At 44.2% G+C, this 12,599-nt stretch overlaps 1 protein-coding gene across 1 annotated transcript in view; it reads right to left on the bottom strand.

Annotated features, from left to right (window-relative positions):
• The window catches only part of KDR (kinase insert domain receptor), a 31,493-nt gene extending 19,403 nt beyond the window's left edge, over nt 1-12,090 (bottom strand). The window contains exons 1-13 of the mRNA XM_074904832.1: nt 11,924-12,090; nt 10,582-10,672; nt 9,882-10,078; nt 8,590-8,714; nt 8,096-8,264; nt 6,744-6,883; nt 6,380-6,548; nt 4,923-5,034; nt 4,666-4,829; nt 3,670-3,826; nt 2,454-2,574; nt 1,740-1,848; nt 691-1,035 (exon numbers count right to left, since the gene is read on the bottom strand). Of these exons, the coding sequence (XP_074760933.1) occupies nt 691-1,035; nt 1,740-1,848; nt 2,454-2,574; nt 3,670-3,826; nt 4,666-4,829; nt 4,923-5,034; nt 6,380-6,548; nt 6,744-6,883; nt 8,096-8,264; nt 8,590-8,714; nt 9,882-10,078; nt 10,582-10,672; nt 11,924-11,975 (1,951 nt within the window). The 5' untranslated portion in view covers nt 11,976-12,090. The remainder of the gene's footprint in view (nt 1-690; nt 1,036-1,739; nt 1,849-2,453; nt 2,575-3,669; nt 3,827-4,665; nt 4,830-4,922; nt 5,035-6,379; nt 6,549-6,743; nt 6,884-8,095; nt 8,265-8,589; nt 8,715-9,881; nt 10,079-10,581; nt 10,673-11,923) is intronic.
• Between the last annotated feature and the right edge of the window lie 509 nt (nt 12,091-12,599).

Genomic DNA, 12,599 nt, shown 5'->3' on the forward strand with positions numbered 1-12,599 from the left:
GGTGTAACCTGCTTTAGGTGGTTTAATTTCTAACTGGATGCTGAGGGAAGAGAGAATAGGTGAGAAATTGTTTCGCTCACATTTCTATTTCCATTACAAGAAGTCTGATACTGCTGGTCCATCAAACATCCATTCAGGACACGAACATGCATAGGTATTTTCCTGAATCTGCCCAATCAGTCTAGACATCTAGGTCCCAAAGCACAGTCTTCACTACTTGTGTGAAAAGCTGACTGATTATCAGCTTGCATTGCTTGCACCTGAATACCAGCATCACTTCATCACAGTTTTAAATCACAGACACTACTTCAAACTCAAGTCAGTGACCCAAAGCAGTAGCATTAATACTATGAATACACACATGTATATACAGCTAGAGGGAAAAACATGTTTGAAAAATAAAATTGAGAAGTTATTGAGCTGAACACATACCATTATTTGTGCAAAAGCTGAACTCATCTCCTTGCACAGCACAGTGCCTCGTTCAGTGTTTCCTCACTGGTACTAATTAAATAGTAAGACCCTGCTGCCTGAACAAGCCCCAGACCTGCATGTTATAACTAATGGATGTCTAAATCTATTTAACAAACCGAGCACACCATTAACTCAACACATGTGAGGTCTGAAGATACCACTGCGTTTATTTTCATACACAACCACCCATTTTGGTTCCCAGTAAGAGATCTGTACCTTGAACAGTGAGGTGCTTCACCAGGCAATGCTGTGTTTTAGCCTTTTTGTCCTGAGCAATGCAAACATAGTCCCCTCCATCCTGAAGGGAGATATTATGGAGGATGAGCTCTAAGGTGACATTTTCACCATTGGTATTTGAAACTGTCGCATTCAGCTTCTGGAGAGCATTGAGGTTCTTGCAAACGGGCATGGGCAGCCCTCCAAAGGGAGTCTGCGAAGTGTGAGCTCTGAGTTTGTACCATGATAGCTTCTCAAAGGTGAATTTGTCTGCCGTGCATTGCAAGGACATGTTATCTTTCTCTGTGAGTTGATTCCGAGGCTGGAGATTAATTTCAAGACCCCCTGCAAGATAAAAAATAAAACTCCTATTAGGTTGCACATTGTGTTGCCAACATTAACTTGAAAAAGCTATATTTTACAAATATAGCCTTATCCTCATCTTATCCAGTTGTAAATAAGGAAACAAAACACTGAAAAAAATCAATCATCTAAAGAGTACAATCTCATTAAAAGCAATACATTTAAAATGGATCAAAGGAAGGCCTATATAACGAATACAGTTCCTTTTCCTGTAGAAACTTACAGCAACCTAAGATGATTTTTAACATTATCTTATAGTTAATTTTTAGATTTGGATTAAAATAATATTTCAGCATGTGAATACAGGGGACTGATTTTCAAGAAGACAGCAGCTCTTTGCCACTGGTTTCAAAATGTTAACCCTACCTTTTACAGTACACCTTTACTCATTTTGTACACTACCATAATTTCTCTGTGGCTCTTTTAAGTGACTGCAAAAGCCCAATAGTAATCACTCCCCAAACAACAGTGCCCATTTTGCATCATTTTCACAGGACCATCACTACCCTGATGCCAGTAGAATTAATCACTTGACTAAATTGAGGTGGTGACTGCAAAGGCTGCCTTAGATAAATCTAAAATCCTAAAGGACAGGAATCAGACAATAGTGTTGAAAAGCCTATCATTAGCAAAACAGATGAAATAACATTAATTTAACATGTCTGTCATCAACAGGGTATACTTACTGGTCACATGAAAGGAGATAACTCTCTCACTTGACCCAGCTCTGTTCGTAGCCATACATCTATACAAAGCAGATACATTCGCTGCTTGAATCATGAGGGTGCTCACAGTCTACAAAAGAACAACCATGCAACTTCATACTACGTCACTGCTAAAGTACATACATAAGCCTGACCACCCCAACAGCTCAGCAAAGTGCTCTGCAGGTATCTACACAATCAAAAACCCCTCCAAAGCACAAATTCGTGGCACAGCAAGAGCACAGTCCCCTCCTGACATTTACATTTTTGTCCTTAAGCGTATAACATTCAGGGAAAAGAAAACAAGAAAAAGAAGCCTGCCAGAAAGCAGACTTTGGTATATGTGTTAATACATGCTGCACCCACAACTTTTTCTGCTCTTCAGTCTCTTCACCTTGTCTCTATTACTGTTAATTGGCAAGATTAACTCCCCTAACTCCAGACGGCTAAAAGGTAAGCACTGAAATCTAAGTTATGTTCCTCAATGGAGACTCACTGTGGTCAGGGCCTGAAAGACTTGAAAGTGTGTATCTCTGCCTATTGGCTTCAGTAGGAACTTGCACGACTAGCTGAGTGTAGATCCCCAAGTTTAACGATAGGTGAAAAGAGTCTCATCTCTAGTGATACATTTCCAGATATGTGGACCGCTGAACGAGGCCAATCATCCCCAACCAAGAGAAAAGAAAATCTGCTCACCTTTGTTTTCCCAGCAATAGTAACAACTCGGTGCTTAATTTCAACCTGATTCCCACCCTTTCTCTCCGAGATCACTTTCCATTTCCTGCATGCATATGGATTGGCTCCTGAGCGAACTTTCCTGAGATATAAGTAAGAACATATGCATTACATAAGACAAATTTTTGCCCTTCAGAAGAGCAGATTTGTGTTCTCTTTATAGTATGCAGATATTTATCTATAAATCAGATGCATCACCGGCTAAAGCTTGCATCTAAAAGGGAAGAGTATGTTTCTGGAAACACTTCTATTAAATTGAACCCTATAACCTTTTGAAATCTTTGTGCACTGTAAAATAAGGAACCCTCAAGCCTAAAGGTGAATCTCCTAATTAATCTGCTTGTGTCAGCTCAATCAGAATGCTTGGAGGGAAGCGGCTATTCTGGGAACAAACCCCCATTCATAAATGGATGATTCAAGTTAATTTATTTCAAAGGAAGACAGAGAGACATAGAAATCACTGAACTCCCTACAAGAATTTCTTGAGGACAGTAGCCATTGTGTAGGAAGCAACCAGGCACCAAAGGAAGAAACTAGTGGAAATAATTTTAAAAACAACAACAGGAAAGAAGAATGCTTTTTTTTTTTTCTCTGGCTTTTTTTTTTTTTTTTTAAAAGGAAATCTGGGCTTATGGCAGGCACAGATAAGGGAAGCTGCGTGAATCTCAGTCAGGCACTCTCTCTATCATGCCCCAACATCAATCAGTGCACTTCCTCCAAGATACACTTTCACACAGATAAAGAGCACCGTCACATTCAGCACTTAAGCGTAAGAAAAAAAGCACAAGGATCTGTAATTAGCATAAACAGCAAATTTCCTCTGTTTGGGATGGAGTTTTGGGCCTGCAGCCCACAGGGAGAACTGAGGGTAGGGCACGTAGATAGCTGCATTTGAAACCCCTTTCAAGCCAAGATACCCTTCAAGAAAGCATGAAGGCAACAACAGGCACTGCCAGCTCCTCGCTGTGGGTGGCCCTTGCCTCTGCCGACAATGATGACATTGGCAGAGTCTGCCTGCAACAATCTGCCCATTAAGTACAACAATCTTTTCTTCATTGGCCATTGGGTTTGCACTTGGTAATGAGCCTGGGCAAGGGATACACACAAAAAAACCCCAATACACACATCTCTCAAGAGCTACGTAAGCCACAGAAGATGGTAAGGGTTTAGCACTCACTGGGGGCTGAAAGTGCACTCCTCTTCCAGCTGCCAGTGCCACAGGACTGCGGCGGGCGGCGGGACAGCGTAGACGGTGCAGGTGAGTGCCTGTGTTGAGCCGTACTTGTAGGAGTCAACAGGGGCCAGCAGCGCATTCTCGCCGATCTGGGGGGGGACTGGAGGAGAGAGCAGCAGGTTACACCTCCCACTAACAGCTCCCCAATGTCACTGCGTGCACACATCAGACCCACAGTGACTAATTCACACCGTGCTCCACATCTGAGTGCAATGCAGAGCATCTCCAAGGACATGTTGGGAAGAGGTCAACCTGCCCAACACCTTGAGGATCAGGCCCTTAAGACACAATGTTTAGGATCTCCTGTAAAATCTCCCTTCATTACCCACCGGTTTAAAATGCAGCCCTCAGACTCCCACCACCACACCCAACCACTAACTGCATATTATTCCCCACCCCTGATCCCACAGCATGTAGCCTTGCTGCCCTTTCCAAGACCTGCTGTCTTCAAAGCATGTGGGCTAGGCTGTTTCCTAGGGGGCAGAGAGGAGGAGGAAAAGGAGGAGGGGAAGGGAGGAGAAGGAGGGTTGCACAGGGCAGGGCAGAAGAGGAGGGACAGCCTGCGAGGGGCAGGAAGGATGGGTGAGGCGGGACAGGGCCAGAATGGAGCAGGGTGGAGGGGTCTCTGGCAGCACAGCCAGCAAGAAGGGCAGGAAGAGAGCAGGACACAGAGGCAAAGAAATAATATACAGAAAACAAAAATCCACACACAAAGTATCATCCCCACATCACCAGCAGCCTGCAGCCTCTGGACCAGCACGTCCTGGAGCCAAGATAGATGGGCCACCTCTGCCCTCCCAGGGCTGAGGTTCAAGTACTATCCTCCTGGACACCACGCCCACTTAAATCTTCATAGCTCTGGGATTAATTTAGTCCTAAAAATGGTAATACACTACATCCACATGTGAAAGAAAGGTACTCCTTTGGTACACCACTTACCATTCACAAGCAGGGTAAACACGTGTCTCTTCTGTACCTTGTTAGTAGGGTTTGTAAGGACAACAGTGTAATTCCCAGCGTCCTTTTCAGTTGCTTCGGAGATCACTAATGTGTAACCAAGTTTAACTGTATGATTTGCATTGATAGCTTTTCCATTTTTATACCTGAAGAAAATATAGAGTGCTTTGAATACTTTAGAGATTTACCTTGACTAAGAATAGCTCAGTCTTTCAAACACACAATGTCCTGATTCTTACCATTTCACCTCTGGTGGAGGATATCCTTTAAACTTGATGGGAATTTTGACTGTATCACCTAGCCTTGTCTCAAGTACATTCTCCATTCTCTCCAGATGAATAAAAGGACTTTCTGGAAAAATAAAAAAAATAAACTAGATCGTCTTTCCACTTAACAGCAGATGACAAATAGGGGTCAGTGACAGAACACCACTGGTAAAGCACAGCTGGCTCCAAACTGAGCTCTGGAGAGATTCACCCACCATAAAAACCCAATCCTTTCCCTAGCACAGAGGAATGGACAAGCTCCCCCACCAAGAAGCTCTGGAAAGCTGAGACAAGACTCAGATCTCAGGAGGGTGTGTCAACTGTCAGACCTAGTGTCATAAAACTGGCTCAATCTCCTCAATCCAGGAAATAATACTATTCAAAACTACAATGTTGTAAAGTTAGATACTTTCAGCCTCTTCTCAAGTATGTATTTGAACCATTTCAGTCGCAGAATACTTTGAAATAATTTACATTACTTGTTATAAGTTATAAACTTGCATTCAGACTAAGACAGTGATTAGCCTTTTGACTAAGGTTTTGGATAGTATGGACTAAATATCTGGTACACTCACTATAGCACATGATCTTGTTTTGGCTCCTGAAGAGAAGTAGAAAGAACCCAGGAGAAAATTAGGTCTGTTTGGAATCACTGTGCCACATAATAAGTTTGAATGTTAAAAAAAAGAAAACAAGAATGTTAAAAAAAAAAAAGAAAGAAAAAGAAAATCCATTAATATTCTGGCCCCTGAAATAAGACCTCAGGAAAACCAGTCACTTTCAAAATATAAACCCCTTTGTCTGTCTGAGTGATTAAAAATGGGTCATTCTCATGCTGACAATTTTTTTCTAAAGTAAGCCAGTGGAGCCGCTGGGGCTGTACCCAAGAGGGGCTTGAGAAAAGGCTGTAGGATGTGGCCTTGTACTTATCTATGCACTTAGACAAACTTGTTTCCTTTGCATCATTTCCTTACAACCAAAACTCCATTTGATTCGCCTATTCATAATGTAAAAGCTGAAAGTTTTATTTTCCTAGCTTAATTCATGCCAACTCAGACTCTTGTCCCACAGAGCCACCAGAATCTAGCCTAAATTAGAAGTGAGAACAGGAAACCCTTATACAGTCATCTACACAAATTCAGTTTTACAGGACCTCAAGAAGGTCAATACAGAAGATTGACAAATTACCTCAATTTATTTTACTGCCCATTTTCCTATGGTATTCTACAGCTGTCAGTAACATATAGCATCCTTTAAAATCTTATCAATTGCTGAGCTTGTGGTATAAAAGTAATCCTATAGTGGGTGCAAGAGAAACACTGTAGCTGCAGTTTGGTTCATTTCTGTCATTTGATTCATCGCCTTCTGCATCCCAGTAATCAATCCCAAATCTGAAGTAGTCAACAAAACTGAAGTGGAAGATGCCATACCATGGATAATGAAGTAACTGCTGTTTTTCATGTTCATACGACCACTGGAAGCTGCGCAAGTATATCGACCTTTGTCAGCTAAGGACACACTGTCGATAGTAAGAGTGCTTACAAACTTCTTTACTTCTCCTGCAGTGGTTTTTAAATCCCTTATGGTGGCACGTTTTTCCTGTAATAGATAGAAGACAGAGGTGTTTGGGAATTTTATTGTTATTCCTCCTGTCACCCTTTGCACATCTGTACATACTAGCAATTTCTTTCTGCATTATCATCTGCTTTGTCAATATTACAAAGGGGAGAGTGACACTATATCTAAATCAAATGTCGTTGTGATGTTGGCACCTTTAAGTTATTATGGATTTACCTTGATGGAAGGGTAGTCCCATTTAAAATCAATTCCCACATTCAGCTCCGTCCTTACGGTGCAATTGAGAACAAGTTTTTCTCCCACTGCCAGCTCTACTTGGTAGTGTGGGTTCATTGTCAGGTCATAAATTCGGTATCCTAGAGGAAGAAAAAGGCACACAAAAAACACGGGGTAAGAAGAAGTTTCTTTACAGCACTCCACCAAATTTTCCAGGTGAATTCACTGAGACTCCCATTGAAACCTCAGCTACCATGAGGCCCCTCGATGCCCCAGTGCAGCATGATGACGGGCATAAAAAGGAGCCTGGAGGGAAGGGCTATGCCTGCCCTGAGCATTTCCCATCCAAGAGCTGCGTCAAGACAGTGGCACAGAAGGATGTGTACACTTGATCAGAGCCCCTGTGTTGGTGGGAGCCCACAGGAGATGGTGACCCACACAGTTCCTCTGCCTTACACCTTCTTACCCTTGTGAGACCTGAAACTAATGGGGATATATCCTCCACCTCAGCAGTAAGCACAAACTTTGTTAAGAATAACTGTCTGGCATTGGCAAAATTATTCAAAGTTTACTCTGTGCAATATTTCCAAAACAGACTATTCTGAATGCAGAAATTCTGCATTTGGTCCAAATCAGAGAAAGACCTCATGAATTTGATGAAGCAAAATCCTGCTGCAGAGAGTAAAGGGTGGAGGGCTGCTATGCCTTCCTGCCAAGCAAGGTGAGACTGCCTTGGTGCTATCTGGCCACTTGAAATGCTCACTGTGTCCTCAGCCAAAAGAGAAATAGCTGCAGTTTCAGCTCAGGCTTGAGCCTCCACAGAATCATCATGTTATTTCTGAGTATTGATGAACAACTGACAAAATATACCAGGAGAGCATTAAACCCCTGTGAGAGTCAGGACCTAGGTCTGAAGAAAATAAGAAAATCTAGCTCCTAGTGTGACCTTCAGATCTCTCATTCCCTTGGTACCTCCTCAGAGCAATTCATTTCCATCTGCTGCTGATGATTGCCTGCCTCTAGTTCCCTTCAACTATGACTTAGATCCTGGATAAGTGAATAAAGTGCAGAATAGAGTGATTTCAGGAAAAAGGCTTGCATTGTCAGGAAAAAAAGAAATCCCTGGCATCTATGTAAAACACTAAAAATAGAAGCACTTATCCCAGTGATGTACCAGAAAAAACGCAATACATTGCATTTAAAAGAATAGTAATATATATATCACAACATACATTTTGCATTAGCTGCATTGTCAGTATAGAGTAACTGAGAGTCCAACCAAATGTAATTGGTTCAGTATGTTGTAGTGAGCAAAGTCACTGGATATAGAGAAAAGACAAATTTTGGCTTACCTACAACTGCAACTATGTATATCACAGACTGGTAGCTTTCATCATCTATTTTAGCTTCACAGAAGACCATGCCCGCATAGCTGATTAAATGACTGGGTATAGTGAAGCCTTTTTTATTATTCCATGAAATTGATTTACCATCAGGAACAAATATCTTTTCTGGATATTTCTGTTTGAAATATTGATAAAATACATAGTCAGATTTCAAAAATCAAATAACCTTGAATTTTCAAGTCCAACATTTTCCACAACCACAGAGTCCTAGTTTTAAAATCCCAGCTCTGGCAATCTCTACTTTATAGGCAATCACTCCACACTTTGAGAGGACAGGATCATGGATGAGTACATTTACAGCATGCACCTCGTAATCACAGGCTTTAAAATTCCCAAGCATGGAAAGAAGTTTTTAAGAAACGTATTTATACTTCAAGAAATGTGTTTCTATCACAGTGATTTCAAGTAACTCTTAAAATAATAACGGGCTTTTTCCTTACCGCATGTAGAGATACATTGAGATTTGATACAGTTCCAAGGCACGGCACTACCACAGTTTTATTCTTAGTAATGTATACAATGCCAAGCTGATCACTAACTGAAGTTACAAATGGAGATCTGTAATCTAGAAGAAAATTCAGTTGGTAAACATATTATTTGTCATGTGATTATGGAGAAAACTTTTGCAATTTTGTTCTTTCCCTGTTTATTTCTTCTCAAATCAGTTTTATTCTTTTCTATGTGGTAAAACACTTAAGCAATGAGACTAATGAGACTGGGGGTGCATATTTTGACAGATCCCTCCCCTTCTTTACAATATCATTATTTGCAAAACAGTTAGCAATAGAAGTATGCACTCTGGAGAATAGCTTCCTGACACTGTAGTCTTTGTGCTGACAAAAATCTGATTCACCCTAGTGTGACTTTCCTTGCATAAGTATTACAGGAAATATCAGTTAAAAGTAGTGACATGCTACATTGGCTCTGCCAACGGCAGCATCCTTTTCGAAGTCAGACCAAAAAAAAAAGTAAGTTCCTGATCTTATATAAAACAAGCTAACCCATGTACATAATTACATCTCACTTTCCAAAATGGTAACTATAAGTTACCAAAAGAAAGGAAACAGGATGCGTAAGAAAATGGGTATGAAGCCATCAGTGTAAAAAGATGCCTCAAAGAATGAGCTTACTTAAACTGAGCATATATAACTGGAGGCTTTGCAGTGTCTGTGATGCTCAGCTGCATTGCTACCAACACAGCTGACAGCCTGAGTTTGAAAACTTAGCTCTTACAGCCTAAACAGATTTTACCATCGCAGTCAGAAAATGTACAGAAGTTTATGTTTTAGGGTCAGGGTTTTTTTGAATGTTTTCAGGTAGTACAAATTGTAAAAGGGATCAGATCTGTCGTTTTTAATAAAGATACAATCTCTGTAATCCTCCCTTGTATGAAACTCCTGCCGAGGTCAATAATAGCTCTGCATTCATGAGGACAGGCTCAGAGCACAGCAGAGATATGTATGCTAAGTTCTTGGAGAAAGAGCATAGGAAATCAAGTACTGCATATGGCAGGACAGTTCAAAACTAGAGGTACAAAGGCTTTTCTGTTGATAGCTACTGGTACACTGGCATGTAATTACTCAACATGAAAACAAGAAAAATAACAGTTTCATGAGATAAAAAATTCTAGGATTAGTAAATTCTAATGTCAAAACTGTTTTGAGATACTTGATATCCCTTTTTTCTCTTAAGGCTAAGGGAAGAGCCACCTAAGAGCTGTGTAAGCACTTACCTTGAACATAGACATAAATGGTTGTAGCTGCCTGTTTGTCCCTGTAAAGGCACCTGTAGTCCCCTGTGTCATTGCCAATGACTTTGAGGAGAGTAAGTGTCTTGCAGTAGGGGCCATCGCTGCAGTCTGTCACAGAGATACGCTTCTCAATACTGCTCTGGTTGCTTGGCCAGGACCACTCCAGTGGTCTCTGACCGCTGGGAAAGCAAATGTTAGAGGAACATAAGCACGTGGTGAGCATTAGTACCAACGTCAAGGTGGTGAACGCCAGCCCTGCTAGTATCTACAGCTATGGAGAGAAATGGGCTTCATCCCATCACATGGAGCATCAAGACATGTAGGATAAATTCACGCAAATTGAGCCATTGTTAATACCTATGAGGAAGCTACTTGACATTTATGTTCTGCTGAATCTAAGTGACACCGCACCCAAAAAGGAGCATCAAGAGCACAGCTCACCAGTGGGCTCCCCAAGGACCAGGCTGATGCTTCCTCCTCCCAGCCGCCCCGTGCTCCCTTGCTGCAACCCTCTAAGACTATTCCTAAAGTTTGTCAGAGAAAAGTAAGGCAGGGGGCACAAAGGGAGTGCGGAGAAACAGGAGCAATGACAGGAGAGAGACCAAATCACCTGCGGTTCTGTACAAAAATTAACTACATTAATTGCCACCATCAAAATCATGCTGGACAGATTGGCCCTTACCTGCATGTAATATTTAGAGTGTCATTTGCAGTTATTGTGAGGACATCTTTTTGGATACTAAGGGTTGGCTGATCCAGAGAAATAAATAAACCTGTGAAAACATGTATAAGAACCCTCAAATCAACCCAATAAAACAGAGTAAATGCTACTCAGTCAGAAAAGCACTATATACAGGAATATGCAGTGTGTTTTAAGCAGACACTTTCACATCACCTACTTAGCAGTGAAGGGTAAATAATGACTTTTTACACATCCCAGAAAGTTCAAAAACTCTGTCATAACAGGAAGTAAAGGCAGATGGTCAGGAGCTAGCTGTAGAGCACTACAATTCAGGCAGCCAGGGTGGAGTTCCTGTTTTCTTGCATTGCCAACTTCAAGGTCTAACAAGAGGATGTGGGACATTGAAACAAAGTGAACCTTCATCTGATGATCTCACTCCCTGGGGAAAGGGATTACCAACTTTTCTTATAATAAATTGAATATACTTATATTCTCTAGGACTGCTGACCAATGAATTATGTGAAAAAAATGTTTCACAGTTTGTCACAAATTCCAGATCCCATGAACTTATTTTATCCCATGATTTTCTAAGGTTCTCTCTTTCCTCCTAAGCAGTTAGGTAAAAATCTATTACTACCAGACTTCATTTGTGCATTGTGCCCACCCCGAGCCACCTGCACTTGAGAGGGCTGCGACCTGGGTGCCAGCACATGGTCTGAGGCAACGACCCGGGTTGCACAACATTTGCGAGTACCACAGGGAGAGATTTTCAGTCCGCCCTGGCTGCTCCCATCACTGTCAGGAATCCCGCCTCACCGGAGCGAGCCAGCAGCCCCAACCGGGACAGCTCGGCCAGCTACGACGGGCAACAAGAAAGTGCCTCCAGACCGGGACCTTCCCTATCTTAGTATTTCCCCGCGCTTTAATCACTGGCATGCCGAGCAGGTTCTCCACCGATGACTAGTTTCCCGCGTTTGGCTTCAGGGACATTTTGCTATCGGAAACGATGATGCTGGAGCCAAGAGAGGAAGACACTATGCCACGGCAGGCAGCCCCCTCCGACGGGCCAGCACCGGCCGCCCAGACAGGGCAGGGCTGGGGTACGGGAGAGGAGAGGCCAGGGAGGCCAGCCAGCCCGCAGCGCTGGGCGTCCAGTCCCACCCCGGGGGTCGCAACGCCTCACCTGCTCTGCCAGCCCTGACACCCCCAAGGGAAACCCGCGCAGCTCCTGGTACCCCATCATCCCCGCGCCCTCTCTCCCCGGGGCCCCGTGGGGCTGCGGGACCCCGGCGGCTCCCCGACAAGCCGGACCCGCGGCACCCGGGGCTCCCCGAGGGCTTACCGGGAGCCAGGCACAGCAGGACCGCCAGCAGCCGCGCCGCGCCGAACTCCATCCCACCGCCGCGGGCGCTGAGGGGCGCGAAGCCGTCGGGCCGGCCGCCGAGCCGAGCCGAGCCGAGCCGAGCCGAGCCGAGCCGAGCCGAGCCGCGCCGCGCCGCACCGCACAGCGGGGATGCGGGACCCCGGCGAGCAGCCCCGCCCCTCTTGTGTCTGGGGGCGGGGCCTGCGCCGCGGCCCCGCCCCAGGGCCCCGCGGCCGAGCCCGGCGGGGGTGCTGATTTGGAGGGGGGCCCCGGGAGCTCTCCCCGCTGCTCGGCGGCAGGAGGGCCTCACGCCCAGCGGCCGTCAGCGCTGAAATTCAGAGACGTCTGGCGCTTACACTGCGTGTGTCTGGGCTTTCTTGAAATGCCCGCAACAGAAATGACCGCAGAGACCAACCCTTTGGGGGACACGCAGTGAGACGCAGCTGGCTTGCAGCTGGCAGCGACTTCACCCAACCGGGTTTGAAGTCTCCGGCGGTGTCAGTGTTGTGTTCACAACGTGGGAGTGAGTCCCCGAACCATGTAGCATGTGCCCGCCAGCCTAACTGTCCACATCACGCCCGACGGAACCCAACACCTGCCTTTCCCACCACCCAACAGCCCCATCCCACTCTCTGCAGGATGCTACACGGTGGCA

The sequence above is a fragment of the Athene noctua genome, chromosome 4 (genome assembly GCF_965140245.1).
Source record: "Athene noctua chromosome 4, bAthNoc1.hap1.1, whole genome shotgun sequence".
In the NCBI taxonomy this organism is placed as follows: domain Eukaryota; kingdom Metazoa; phylum Chordata; class Aves; order Strigiformes; family Strigidae; genus Athene; species Athene noctua.